The following is a 14,090-nucleotide window of genomic DNA, read 5'->3' on the forward strand; positions in this document are numbered from 1 at the left end:
GAAAAGATCCAGTTCACTGAAGTGTTCAACTTTGATTGATCTGTGATTCCCTCTAGAGCCAATAATAATTCAGTCAGGACCACTTTAGTCAAAATAAATGATTTCTTTACAATAGTAATGCATTGAATTTTATATAGTGCCTTCAAGCGCTTTACGTTGATGTACATGCAATCTTATGTTTGGCGGTATGGGTCTGTTCTGGGACCTCCTTGCCATGTCCGCGTGCTTACGTGGAAAGCCGTAGGCCAGGAGCGCACTCCTCCCTGACCTTCCATGTGTCCTAGCTAAAGGCTAAAGCAAGGAGAGCGGTTAGCAGAAACCCCCTGGAACAGAGCAGAGCAGATGTTAATGAAAATGAAATGGCACCCAGTTAATTGGATACATACTGACCTGGAAGAGTTCAAGAGTAGTTGGGGTGGAGGTGGGTGCGAGATGCTTGTTGAGGTAAGAGGCAGCTGTCACAGTATAAATAGTGCATCCTGTATGCTTTGGCCAATAGGGAGCCAATCTGGGCTGTTGGTTGATTAAGGTGTGGCTGGCTTGAATGAACTCACGCTATGCTAAATTATCAAATGTGCCAATGAACAGACATTTTTTATCCTCCTGTTACATTTTGCCTAAAACGAGCCACTACTTTCTTCTTTAGCCATAAACTTGATCTGTTTGCATCTTCCAAAATTTATACCAAAAAAAGCTTTTATCTCGATTTTTTTCTACTTTTTATAACTTCTGAACAGAGAAACTTATCAAATATTTGACAGCACAAGTAAAACATTCTCATTGCCTTTAAGGAGTGTTAGTAAAAGGTTAAAGACAGATGGTGATTTATTCAAGGTGAGCACAATACCTGCTTTAAAATGAAACATATGCGAGTCAGAATCAGAATCAGAAAAAGTTTTATTACAAAGTATAGTTTTCACAGTACAAGGAGTTTGTTTTGGTGGTAGTAGAAGTAATAATGATAATAATATATAGAGTGGAAAAAAGATAGAGGAGGAAATATGAACACATATACTGTACATGTAATGCATGTGTGGGTAATTATTAATTGCTACTGCATGAAATTTATATCATCATCATCATCTTGCTGCTATAATTGTATGTGTGTAGTTACACTGTATAGCTGCAGTGGGTTTCCATCCACCTGCTGTTAGTGAGCTCTGCTCTGCAGCTGTCAGACATACATAAGCTGTAATGTACACACAGTAGAGGTCCAACCTGGAGCGTCACAAACAGATGGAGAGTCCTGAGGCAGAGAACGTCAAACCTGCCCCCACCGACACCACAAAATGTTGATTAAGTCTCAGACAGCGCCATATGTCCTCACGTCTACACTGACAAGCCCTCTCTTTATGAGCTCAGTCAGCGGGGTGACTCTATAAGGAGGGTGGGGTGGGGCGGTGTTTGTTGGTATCTATTAGTTTATTAATCTCTTCTTCCTGACCACTCAAAAAGCCCCTCTGCACATTTTAAGTGACCACTGATCGGTATCATTAAGATTTCAAACACTAAACAGTGAGATTAAAGATACAAGTGAGTCTGTGTGCAGTAAAGGTTAAAGTTTTGTCCCAATTGTAATATTTATTATTTGTTAAATGATTAGATTTTGGGGATGAAATGGATCAATATCCTGAATCTAACATTTAGGTGACAATGCAATGGAAGTGGTAGAGGTCTGCTTTCTAGTTTAGTAATATATACTAATATATATATATATATATATATATATGCTCGGCCGTGGAAGGTGGCCTGGGGCTCCTTAGCCCCATAATAAGCACAATATGTTCTAATACAACTTCACATCTCACTCTCACTTTAAAATAATCTACTCTTCCCCACCCTTTCTATTTCCTGCCTTCAGTCTCTCCTCCCTGCTCCCTGCTCCCTTCCCCCTCCCCCTCCACCTCGGTGTAACACTGCTCTCCCTTTTTATATCCTCCTTATAATAAAATGTTTCTTACCCTTCCTTAGGGAGGGCTGGTGATGGTCACAATCAAGCAATAAAATAAATTAATTTATTTCATTGCAATAACAAAACATGCATTGCTGTCTCATAATGATTGCACTTCTTGTTGTGTTGACCTTTGACAGCATGTGCAGAAAAAAAATTAATATAGTTTTACACTGGTTTTAGTCATCATTAGCTTTAGTGTAGCTCAGTGGTTCTAGTCAACCGCAATTAATTGTACTTTAACTCCATTGGCTGACTATTGATCTGCTAACACAGACCAAAAAGTCAAAACATGATAATTATTTATATTAAAACCAAATCAAGTCATAGAAATTTGAAAAACCAATTAGTGAATGTGTAAATACTGTGAAGAAGTAAAAGAGTTAATGTTGGTTGATGTAACTTTGAGCCCTCCTGTAGTTTTCTCCGTCCACTTACCTTATATCCTCTCCGAGCCTCCACCTCCTCCCACTCCAGCTATGAGTCTCCTCTTGTTCTTTTCCTGAATGATCCCCCTGACCGGGTTTTGTGCCTTTGTTTGGCCTCCGCGTGAAGCTGCTGGCTTTTGTTTGCCTGTCAGAGGTGGAGAGAGAGTGAAAGGGCGAAAGAGACTCATTAGTTGACCATGACGCTTGTATCTTCAGCGGCCGAGAGTGTCTTCTGGACAGAATTTACACTGGAGGCTTTATGTCTAGATTACATGGCCATAAACATGAAGCGACATGGACAACACATACAGACTCCCACTATGCGGGACAATAAACTTTACTGTACAGGCCCCACCTTCGACTGAAGGCTGGAAACGTTCTGTAGCTTGAAAAACAAATCAGCACGTGATACATTGTGGTACATTAAGTTGCTCCTCATTTACTTTCCATTGTAAAACAAAAATGAAAGCCTCACTAAAAACCCTAACCTTAGAAACGTGATGGTTGTGGATCATTGTTTAATATCAATTGTTAATGCCAGAAATAGCAACCAAAGACATTCCTGTTAAATTTATTTTAAATTTGAGTGCAGGAAATGTGAAAGTGTTAGTTTCAACCAACAAGAAGTCTAAGAAGTGGAAAACATGATAAACTATTCAAACTAAGGCAGGCGTTGAGTTATAATCACTGTATGATGTGGATTGAGCTCAAAGTAAATCCTTTGAAAGCTGCTTCATTTCAGCAAAGTAGCCTAAGATCTTAGATTTCAAAATGTGGGCAGTCACACTGAAAATGAACTCATAAGAAGTACCAGTGTGTACACATCCAATGTGCTTTATCTAGGTTTATACAAAATGATAGATTCCTAAAGTTTCCCACTATGTATAAGATAAAGAGCTATTTTATATCAAAAGCATCATACTTTTATAGACTATATGTAATATATAGACCCATATTGTGTGCATGGGCTGATGATGCGTCCTGCACACTGAGCCTGGCGCCTCCACCAGCAGCTGTTTGTGTGCAGCTCATTGTTTGAGGTTATGGAGCCTCGGCTCAGGCCACACAGAGGACGGATCAAATTGGAAATGAACTCCATCTTTCTAAATGGGGCACACTTCAGGCTTTTTAAGAATTGGAGGAGAGCATTTGTGGCGCTGCTCGTTGCTGTGACGAAGTGTTGTGCCGTGGGTGTGTGTTCAATAGAGGCCCGTTGCCACGGTGATAATACAAAACTCTTGTAAAAGACACCTGAGTAGGTTGTATGACAATATCCCCTGAAAATTCTTTACTTCTTTCCTTTCTTATTTATTTCCTTCTTTCCTGCAAATCTTTAATTATTTATTTCCTACCTTGCTTATTTATTTATTTATTTATTTATTTCCTTTATTTCATTTATTCTTTCCTTCTCTCTTTCCTCCTTTCTTTCTTTCCTTCCTTATTTATTTCATTCTTTCTTTCTTTCTTTCATTTTTTTAAATTCCTACTTTAATTCCTTCTCTCCTCCTTTCCTTCTTTCTTACTTACAATCTTTCCACCCTTCATTATTTTTTTCTTTCTTTCCTTCCATCTTTCCTTTCTATCCTTCTCTGTTTTTTTTTTTTTTAACTTTTCTTCCCACTCTGTCCATCCTTGTTTCTTTCTTTCTTTATTCTTCTTTCTTCTTCGTGTTTCTTCTTCTTTTCTCTTCTTCGTGTCTTCTTCTTTTCGTTCCTTCCCTTTTCTTCTTCTTCTTTTCTTCTTCTTCTTCTTCTCTTCTTCTTCTTCTTCTTCTTCTTCTTCTTCTTCTTCTTCTTCTTCTTCTTCTTCTTCTTCTTCTTCTTCTTCTTCTTCTTCTTCTTCTTCTTCTTCTTCTTCTTCTTCTTCTTCTTCTTCTTCTTCTTCTTCTTCTTCTTCTTCTTCTTCTTCTTCTTCTTCTAAATATGAGCTCAGTCCCTTCAGCAGGTTGGATTGCATGTCTAAGAGCTGTTGTGTGTTTCATCTTTTGGTGCTAGTGTTCAGTGTGTGTATTTGACTGTACAGTAGCTGATGGAGCCTGACTTTGGGTTCTCAGGGTGAAGAAGCTGAAGGAGACTCTGGTAACAGTTCAGCAGCTGGATAAAAACATGAGCAACTTGCGCTCGTGGCTTTCTCGTATCGAGGCTGAGCTCTCCAGACCAATCACCTACAGCGTCTGCAACCAACAGGAGATCCAGAAGAGGCTGGCTGAGCAGCAGGTACAGTGTACTTCCTATTGTTGCTCTGTCACTCCCTCTTTACTCTTCATCAATAATTCACATCTGTCCTTTGTTTAATTTTGGGAGAGGAGCTCTCATATTGCCTGTGGAAGGATGTTTGCTACCAAGTGGATCCGTTTGAGCTGAGTGTGACGGCTGTACTTGATGCCTGTGCAGGAGCTGCAGAGGGATATTGAGCAGCACACTGAAGGAGTGGCGTCGGTCCTCAGTTTGTGTGATGTCTTGCTGCGGGATGAAGATGCTGCCAGTGGCCCTGAAGCAGAGAGCGACTCGCTGCAGGAGACGAGCCAAAGCCTGGACCAGCGCTGGAGGACCATCTGTGCTATGGCCCTAGACAGAAGGCTAAGGTTTGAAACTAGATCAGAGCACACCTTTAGTCACCCAATAAAGTAATGTCACTTAAGGAGGTTGCCATAAAAAAAAAAATCCTCTTTAAGTTTCTACTAAGTCATCTGATGAACTGTTAAAAACGGTCATGAAAAAGTTCGTAAACACATTGCATTCCTCCACGGGCCTCATTGAGTTTTACGGCTCCCAGACATTCCTCAGCTCGTAAACCCTCAGTGCTTTCTTCTGCGAGGAATAGCTCCGATGTGGTTCAATGCATAAATATTCCTCCATTCCCTCACATAACCTTTTCCATGCCTCGGATGCTTTTACTGCCGCTGGTGTGAGTCCAACATGAGGTCTTCTTTTCAGAATTGAGGAGACGTGGACGCTGTGGTGCAAATTCCTCAATGACTACTCCCGCTTTGAGGATTGGCTTAAGATGGCTGAGAGAACCGCTGCCAACCCCAACTCTGCCGACGTCCTTTTTACTGTCGCCAAGGAGGAGCTCAAAAGGTTTGAGGTCAGTTGTGAAGTTTTTGTCCAAATTTACAGCAAAAAAACAGTGTAGAGAAAACACAGACGGTGCAAAATCAAAGATTTAAGTTTTTGTTAAGTTTTCCTTTTGTAATCATTTACCATGGATCGACCCATTTGTCGAGACTTTATATCAAAGATACAGGTGTTCCTACGCTTTAAGACACAACCATTTCGTGCTTTGTGTGGGCCTGATGAAACGCTATAAAGGAATTCCTAAGCCGTTAAATGGTTCATTAGTAGATTTTAACTAGAATATCTAACTTACACTAGATCTTAACTTGAAGTAAAACTGAACTTCTAATAGATCTAGTCTTGTAATAGACCAAATCTTGTAGTAGATCTTAATGGAGTTAATATGAACTTGATTAGATCTAACTAGATATTATCTAGAATATTGAACCTGTGATAGATCTTAACGTCTAATAGGTTTGAAATTGTAATAGACCAAGTCTTATATTATATCTTAACTTGGAGTTAATATAAACTTGATTAGGTCTAACTAGATCTTAACTTTCAGTAGATATTAACTTATAGAAGATGTTAACATGTTTACATCTAACTTCTCGTAGAGCTCAACTTGTATTAGATTCTGATTTTGTAGTAAGATCCTAACTAGTAGTAGTTCTTAACTTCTAGTAGATAGGAACTTCTATTATCTAGAAAATCTAGTAGATCTTAACTTGAAGTGGATCTTAGCTTGTACTAGATCTAGTCTTGTAGTGGATCTTAATATAAACTTGATTAGATCTAACTAGATCTTAACTTGTAGAAGATATTAACTTGTTTATGTCTAACTTCTAGTAGAGCTCAACTTGTAGTAGTTCCTGATTTTGTAGTAGATCCTAACTTGCAGTAGTTCTTAACTTGGGTAGATCTCTATCTACGGCTCTGCTCTGACTCCTCTTTGGGGCCCCCTGGTTGTTTACAGGTCCCTGTGCATTGGTATAGGCGGCATTACGCAGCTTAGCTTTATGATCCCTATAAAACTTAATAATTCATAAACTCCTAATGGACGTGGGATTGTGGAGGAAGACTTCATCATCCCACTCAGTGATGTGAAGTGAAGCTGAAGATCATGAAGAAAATCCATTACCTGTTGAAGTTTTATTGCCTTATTTTCACATTTTTTACACATGTTTTTAGATAGTTGACGTGTTTCCAAATGAAGGAATATTGTAGTGTTGATATTATAGTTTACCAGTGGTGTGTTTCCAACTTTACTCTTAATCTTTTTTATTCTCTACACACTGCAGGGTTTCCAAAGGCAGGTTAATGAGCGGCTGACCCAACTGGAACTGGTCAACAACCAGTATCGCCGACTGGCCCGAGAGAACCGCACTGACCGAGCCAGCAAGCTCAAAGCCATGGTGCACGAGGGAAATCGGCGTTGGGACTTGCTGCACCGCAGAGTGGCCTCTATCATTCGCAGGCTTAAGGTAGAGAATATTACAGGCACAAGACAAATGCCGAGACTATGCTTTTCTCATGTTTGTACCAAACACATCTAAATCAACACATTAGTTTGGTTGTTTACATCAGTCTGTTGTTAGGGTCCACACACCACAAAGACTTCTGTTGGTTTGGGGTTTATGGCGTTAAGCTACTGGATCCAAACTTCCCATCAGGGAAGACCACTAACAGCTGACTTATCTTTTCATTGAATGCATCTCTCATTTCCTGACAGCATTTTACAAGCCAGAGAGAAGATTTCGAAGGCACCAGGGAAAGCTTGCTGGTGTGGCTGACAGAGCTGGACCTGCAGCTCACCAACGTCGAGCACTTCTCCGAGAGCGACGTCCATCAAAAGATAGATCAGCTCAAAGTGAGCTCAGCTCAAACACACAGTCGCTATGATTTAATAATTATAATAAAAAACAGCATTCCACTTTTGTTAGTTGAGTGTTTCTGGGCATTTCTTCCAGTTCTGACTGGTTTCTGTTTATCCAACCCTCGCCCTGCAGAGTTTCCAGAAGGAGATCGCCCTGAACACTGAGCGCATTGATGGTCTGATCGTGTTTGGAGAGGGTCTCATCCAGAAGAGCTCGCCACAGGATGCGGCGCTGATAGAGGACGAGCTGGAGGAGCTTCACTCTTACTGCCAGGAGGTTTTCAGCAGGCTGGTCCGCTTCCACCAGCGCCTCAGTCAGCCCACTGTGAGCCAATCCCCCTCAGTTTTACGTCATGAATTACTTCACATTCTCTCTCCTATGGTCAAACTGCTGTATGCACACTCAGCATTTCTAATAAAACATCTACCAAAAGGACAAAGATAGCTTCAATTGATCGGTTTGACATGCGAAGAAAAGGAATCAACCTGTAAATCCTAATTGTCTAAATCTAATAAATTTGACATGTCAAATCACCTGCTTTTCAAATAGTAAGACAACAAATGAAAGTGATAAAAACCCACAATGACTCTCAAAATAATATATTTTCCAAAGATTATCAATGAATCGGAGCTGTCAGGGGCCAACTTTTCCCTGGAATCCAGCTTGGAACTGATTGGCCGCCCGCTGCTTGGGCGGAGCTTTGGAAGTCTACCGGCCACACCCACTCACCTGCTGACCTCACCTCTGGAGCGATCTGGACGAGAGACACCGGTGAGTGTGGACTCGCTGCCCTTAGAGTGGGATCACACTGGAGACGTGGGCGGGTCATCGTCACATGAGGATGACGAGGAGGCGGAGGAAGACGAAGAGGAAGGGAGATATTTCAGTGCACTGTCAGGTACGTTTATCCACAGCTATGAATGACTATGGGTTGTAATCACAACTTAAACATTACATGTAGGCATTGTTGAATATTTTTAAGAAAGGACTCAGCCTTGGTGCCCCCTACTGGCATAAGGGGGCTTTGATTTTCCATTGTCCAACATCTCTGCGTGGTGCTCTATATTGTTTTTCTTTTTCAATGTCCCGCAAAGAACATGAACTCATGCCTCAATTCACAAATTAGAATAGAATAATAGAATAGAATTATTGCAGTAATTATAGGGATGCACCAAAAATGAAAATTATTGGCCAAAACCAAAAATGAGAAAACCAAGGCCAAAAACTGAAACAAACACTGAAATAAATTATTATCCAAATTATTAGTCTCATTGCATTTGCATGTGTACGAACCTCACTAAAATTAAAACATTGCAATTGTATAAATGAATATTAATGCTTCAAGGAACAAGTCAATGAAAAATATGAAAAAAAATATTTATTTAGCACTGACATTCCAACAATACACAATAAAAAATTTAATTATACTATTTTTAACTTTACACCACTCATATATTAAATAGTCAAATAAAAAATGTTCTCATCAAAACATAAAACATCTTTAATGCAAAGTGCACTGGAGTTGAAACATAAATCACAAAAAATGCTCCGTCAACTCTGCTCGGAAACACTTTACACTAAATAATTACATTTGTTTTCATTTGATGTGTAAATGACCTTGTGTTTAATTATTTTTGTAATTTTGGGTTCATGTCTTAGCTCCAAGCAGGTCAATGGTGTCTCAGCGATGGCGTCCAGCAGGAGACACAGAGGATTCCACTGATGCCTCGCACACACTCACCAGCACCCCTTTAAAGCAGGGTTATGTATGTGTCTGCTTCATCCTGCTCTTTTTACTGCTGCACGCTCTGGTTTCATGTTTCTTTGTCTGTTCTCCAGCTGCGTCTCATGTCTAAGTGCAGCGGCAGCATCGAGAACATCAAGAGAGTGTCGCTGATGCTGGACGATGAGGAGGAACCAGAGGAGTTCGGCCTGACGGGTCTGACCTCATCAGAGAAGCAGTCAGGTGGGAGCCCTGACCCTAATCCTAATCCTACACTTATGTCCCCAGTGCAGTGCATTAAGCTCTATGGCCAGTCTTTAAGAATAAACGCCCCCATCCTAACCTTACTGAGTGGATAGCAGGAGTTTGAGTTTGTTGAGATCTGAAAATGATGTTTGATCACAAGTGAATCTAGTAAATGGAGCTTGATTGCATCAAAGCTGTGTAAAAAGATAGGATTGATTAAATAAGCATTTCATATGTAAATGGTATTCACTGCATCATTAATGTGACGACCATGTGAGATGCAGAACTGCTTGAAAATTTACTGTAGAAGGAGCGCATGTTAAAAGGGGACTAGATACTAGTGACCAGAGTAAAAACATTGTTTGCTGAATTTATTTAGGCCAGGGGTTTCAATCTCAATTTAGTTCAGTGGCCGAATACAGAGCATAAAAAAAGATCCAGTGACATTTATAGAAATAGCTTTATTTTATTCAAATGTGACTGAGATCTTTTCCTAAACTATAAATGGTTCTCTGCTTCCATCTGTTTCACAAGGGTAATTAATTGTGTAGTCATTGTGAAATATTTGCAGAAGGTGTTGTGGGAAAACTCGTTAACTTGCAAGGTTCATGTCAACGCTTGAAATTAAGCGACTGTAACACGCAAACAAAGAAGATGATGTAAGCACAGTTATACAAAGAAGAAGAGACAGAAGAAGATGCCTGAACTTAACATGGAGAGATGGCTAAAAATAACTAAATAAACAAATACATTCTTTTTTTTTTTTAACTATAGGTTATTCACATAACCCCAGTTCTCTGAGTAATATGAGTGAGATGTCTCACTATGGGATATAAGCCTCCGTGTCATATCTCAGAAACCCTATCTCATTACACCAAACCTGATTGGCTGGTGAAATGTATTAATCTAAACAGGTAGTCCCACCTACTATAAGTAGAGTGGGTAGAGAATACAGCGCCATTCAAATAAGCAAACCGCTCACTCACTCATTCAGCAAGAAGGGCTGTCTGGTGAGACAAGCTTATCGCGCACTATACCAGCACGCAGGGCAAGCACTGTTACAGTCAGGACAGGAGAACCGCCTGTGCCACACACGGAGCAGACATATCTGCCGCACAAATAACCTGAACAGACGCTCCCCTGAACAAGGCCCAGGATGTGGCTAAACCCCAAGTCGAATTTGCACGCAAGCCAACAGGTGGCTGCAGACCCTCATTCATATAAGCCAAAGTAATCGCCTCCACCATCCAGTGTGACAGACGTTACTTAGTAACAGGCTCCCCTTTATGGTGCGGAGCCCAGGAGAAGAAGAGCTGGTCGCTCATCCTGAAGCTCCCTGTCATATCCACCTAAGCGCGTACAGCGTGGACCGGACACAACAAATGAGGCCGCTGCTCACCCTGAGAGGCAGAGAAGGCCTTGAGGTCAATAAGAAACTTGAATCCAACACATTTGGTACAAACGCCAGGTTGGGCTTCAGCACCATCCTCACATCGCCCGGGAAAAACTGAGCGCACTGACAGTGCATGGATGTCACTGACATGCTGAGCTGATGCTAGCAACACTGCCTTCAGGGACACAAACTTCAACTTGTTTGACTTCAGCGGTCTGAAAAAATGGCACTAAATAAAATAAACCTATTAACAATAAATAAGTCCTAATTTCCCTTTACAAAGAGGAAAGACAAGTTCAAAGCAAGTGATAAAAGTAACAACAGAAGAAAATAAAGTGTTGCCAGGTTGAGTTCAGAGTCTCATATGGAGGTGGTGTAGGGGACATTTTTATTGTTTTGGACTTTTTTTTTTTTTTTTTGGCTGGAATGACCATCTCTATCTGCCAATGTAGATAGAGCTGCAGCTGGTCATGTTCATTTATTGCTTTGTTGGTCAGTTTAAAGTGTTTGAAATGTTGAATGAGCTCTGTTCTAATCGCTTTAGTAGCACAGACTACATTCCTCAGCGAACGTCAGTGACTTCTATTAAATTTATGTAATGTGGTAAAATGGATCAAATCGACAATAAAGAACCTTGTGGTTTTTCCTCGGATTTGTTACATTGCTCTGTATGAACTGGTGAATGAAGTTGGCAAGGAAGCAGATTTTGGATTTAAGGCAAAATTAGACCAATAAATAAATGTAAGAGCCAGTGTAGAAAAAACTAAACCATAAATAAGCCTCGGAGAACAAAAGTTCATGTTCTTGAATCTGGTTTATTTGGATTTGATTCTATGTTTTATTAACTTGTAGCGTCTTTTTTTCCTGTTATTTATTCACTTTGGAGTCTGATAATCCTATAATCTTTTATGTAATGGTTTTTTGTCAGACCCCAGGAAGGGGGTTCCTAATAACCATAAAAATATACAATAAACCTTAGAGCCCTAACCTCGGCTGGTGGGTCAGAGCCACTTAAAGGTTCAGTCTGTAACTCTTATAAAAGTGACTTTTTGTCATATTTGCTAAAGCTGTCACTATGTAAGGACAGCCTTACATGAAACTAGTAGTTTGTGTGAAAAAAACAGACTCATTGAGTCCCCCCTGCTGCTCCTGCAGCCTTTGGCAGATTGCCACAATGCACCGCGACCGAGCAAAAAGGACCAATCAGATTGTGTTTCCCAGAGCTAGAGCACCGTCTTTTTTACAGTGTATGATCTGGAGGAGTAGAACATGACATTAGCAACTTTTCTGCTTGAAATTGTTACACTAGAACTCTGTAGTGCATGTGTTTTTCTTCACGTGTGCGCAGCAGCCTCCGTGTGTACTGCTGATAGTGACACTGTGTTGTTTCTGCTGCTGCTGAGGTGTGTGCACAAAGAGAAGCGCTGCAGTAATACGTTTTTAACAGAGCATGTTATATTACTGTGATGTTGCTGTCAGACTAACGTTAGCTTGTTAGCCCCTCTGAAGGAGGGACTTTGAAAAGTTTGGAGGCAGGGCAAGAGAGCAGCGGGCAGGGAGGGGGAGAGAGGAATCTGAAACGGTAAATGGACTTGATTTTATATAGCGCTATATCACCACACTGAAGCAGTCTCAAAGCTTTACATATCAGCGCATTCACCCATTCACTCTCACATTCACACACCAGTGGGACAGGACTGCCATGCAAGGCGCTAGTCGACCACTGGGAGCAACTTTGGGTTCAGTGTCTTGCCCAAGGACACTTCGACACATAGTCAGGTACTGGGATCGAACCCCCAACCTCTCGATCAGAAGACGACCCACTACCACCTGAGCCACGGTCGCCCATCATGGACTGTACCTTTAAAGTTCACCTCAGGCACTTGTAGTTGTGCAAGTGGCTGTGCCGGTGGCTCCACGACGCACACTTCTCGAGCTGATTTTGCTTCTCTAAATTACTTCAGTGTCCTTCCAGACTCTACTCTCTCTCCTTCTCACTCGTGTCGTGCAGTGTGATCTCTGTTGCGTCTCGTATGTAAACAGTGCAGCAGACTACCGGCTGTGGCTGCTCCGATGCACAACAAGGAGCTCACTGTAACAGCCTAATACACATCAGAAGTAGCTCTAACACACATGTGTTGTCCATAGTAATAAGTAAAATAATATTTAATAAAATGTGGAGAAAAGCACTACAAAAACCTAAATAATGAAGGAAATCAGAGAAATCATGTAAGAGCTGTAACAATTTGACATGTAAAAAGACGCAAATAGTTACAAGTTTTTAAAAATATTAAATTCTGGTTTTATTTGAACATTTGCATTTTTTTGATATATTTTATTGAGGAATTGTATTTATAATGAGTGCTAAATTCTCCAGGTGTTCAAAGGTAACAGATTTTACTTGTTTCCATGTGCCAGTTTTCTACAAATTCTTAAAAAAATTAAATATATGGAATTTGTCTTATTATTGAAGGGACTTGTTTTTATTTTTTACTTAAGTAAATTTAGTAGCTTGTACTTTTTTACTTTTACTCAAGTAAGAGAGCAACTTCAATACTTTTACCAGAATCATTTTTTATTGAAGTATCTATACTTTTACATGAGTACTGAAGACTAGTACTTTTGCCACCTCTAACAACCAGTCACTAAACACTTGTTTCATCCGGGATGAGCAACAAAGTGATTGCGTGTGACGTTTGTGACTTCCAGGTGTCATTGCGCGCTGGGAGCTCCTTCAAGCTCAGTCCAGGCACAGCCAGGATGCTCCACATGTGACATCTGACCTGATCGAGATCTCCTCGTGGTTAGAGAAGACGATCCCAGAGCTGGACCGCCGTCAGCAGCCTGAGCCTGTGGCCAGTATAGAGGAAATAGAGGCCAGTGCGACAGAGTTGAAGGTAACTGGGAGTTAACAGAACGGTTAAACCATCTGCACATCTTCAGTTACTGCAGTGTTTATGCCATAAATTAGAAAAAAGAAAGAAACCTGGAAAATTGTAAACCCCAACATATATTCACTTATTCCAAAATGTTGACTTTCTGTCCTTTATTTTGAAAGTTCTGTTTGCCTGGTCCCATGGCAAACATTCAACTTTCAACACTTTTTGTTGTTTCTCTTTATTTTACATTAAAGCCTTTTGGATCTACAGAATTTATAATCGTTTACGCATTTTGTTCTATATTTCAAGGCTACAAATACAAACCTATAACTACAGTACATTAAACTTCCATCATACATGTACACGTTAAGGCAATATTTAATCAGTAGGGCTTTGTGGTTTCAATTTATTTTATGTTTCATCAGTGGAAATTAAATTTCAATATGTTTGAAATGCTAATTTAAGATATCTGAATAACAATGTTCACATGTTACAAATATATGTTCACATGTAGTCGTTACATTTTAACTCGTCAAA

At 40.3% G+C, this 14,090-nt stretch overlaps 1 protein-coding gene across 5 annotated transcripts in view; it reads left to right on the plus strand.

The window, feature by feature from the left end:
- syne2a (spectrin repeat containing, nuclear envelope 2a) overlaps window positions 1–14,090 on the plus strand; it is a 72,156-nt gene that overhangs the window by 53,531 nt on the left and 4,535 nt on the right. For all 5 annotated transcript variants that reach the window (XM_028439262.1, XM_028439263.1, XM_028439264.1 and 2 more), the window contains 10 exons: window positions 4,433–4,595; window positions 4,773–4,963; window positions 5,316–5,466; window positions 6,737–6,919; window positions 7,168–7,305; window positions 7,445–7,636; window positions 7,925–8,210; window positions 8,972–9,078; window positions 9,152–9,278; window positions 13,384–13,571. In XM_028439262.1, the coding sequence (XP_028295063.1) occupies window positions 4,433–4,595; window positions 4,773–4,963; window positions 5,316–5,466; window positions 6,737–6,919; window positions 7,168–7,305; window positions 7,445–7,636; window positions 7,925–8,210; window positions 8,972–9,078; window positions 9,152–9,278; window positions 13,384–13,571 (1,726 nt within the window). The remainder of the gene's footprint in view (window positions 1–4,432; window positions 4,596–4,772; window positions 4,964–5,315; window positions 5,467–6,736; window positions 6,920–7,167; window positions 7,306–7,444; window positions 7,637–7,924; window positions 8,211–8,971; window positions 9,079–9,151; window positions 9,279–13,383; window positions 13,572–14,090) is intronic.

Source organism: Gouania willdenowi, chromosome 24 (genome assembly GCF_900634775.1).
Source record: "Gouania willdenowi chromosome 24, fGouWil2.1, whole genome shotgun sequence".
Taxonomy (NCBI): Eukaryota; Metazoa; Chordata; class Actinopteri; order Blenniiformes; family Gobiesocidae; genus Gouania; species Gouania willdenowi.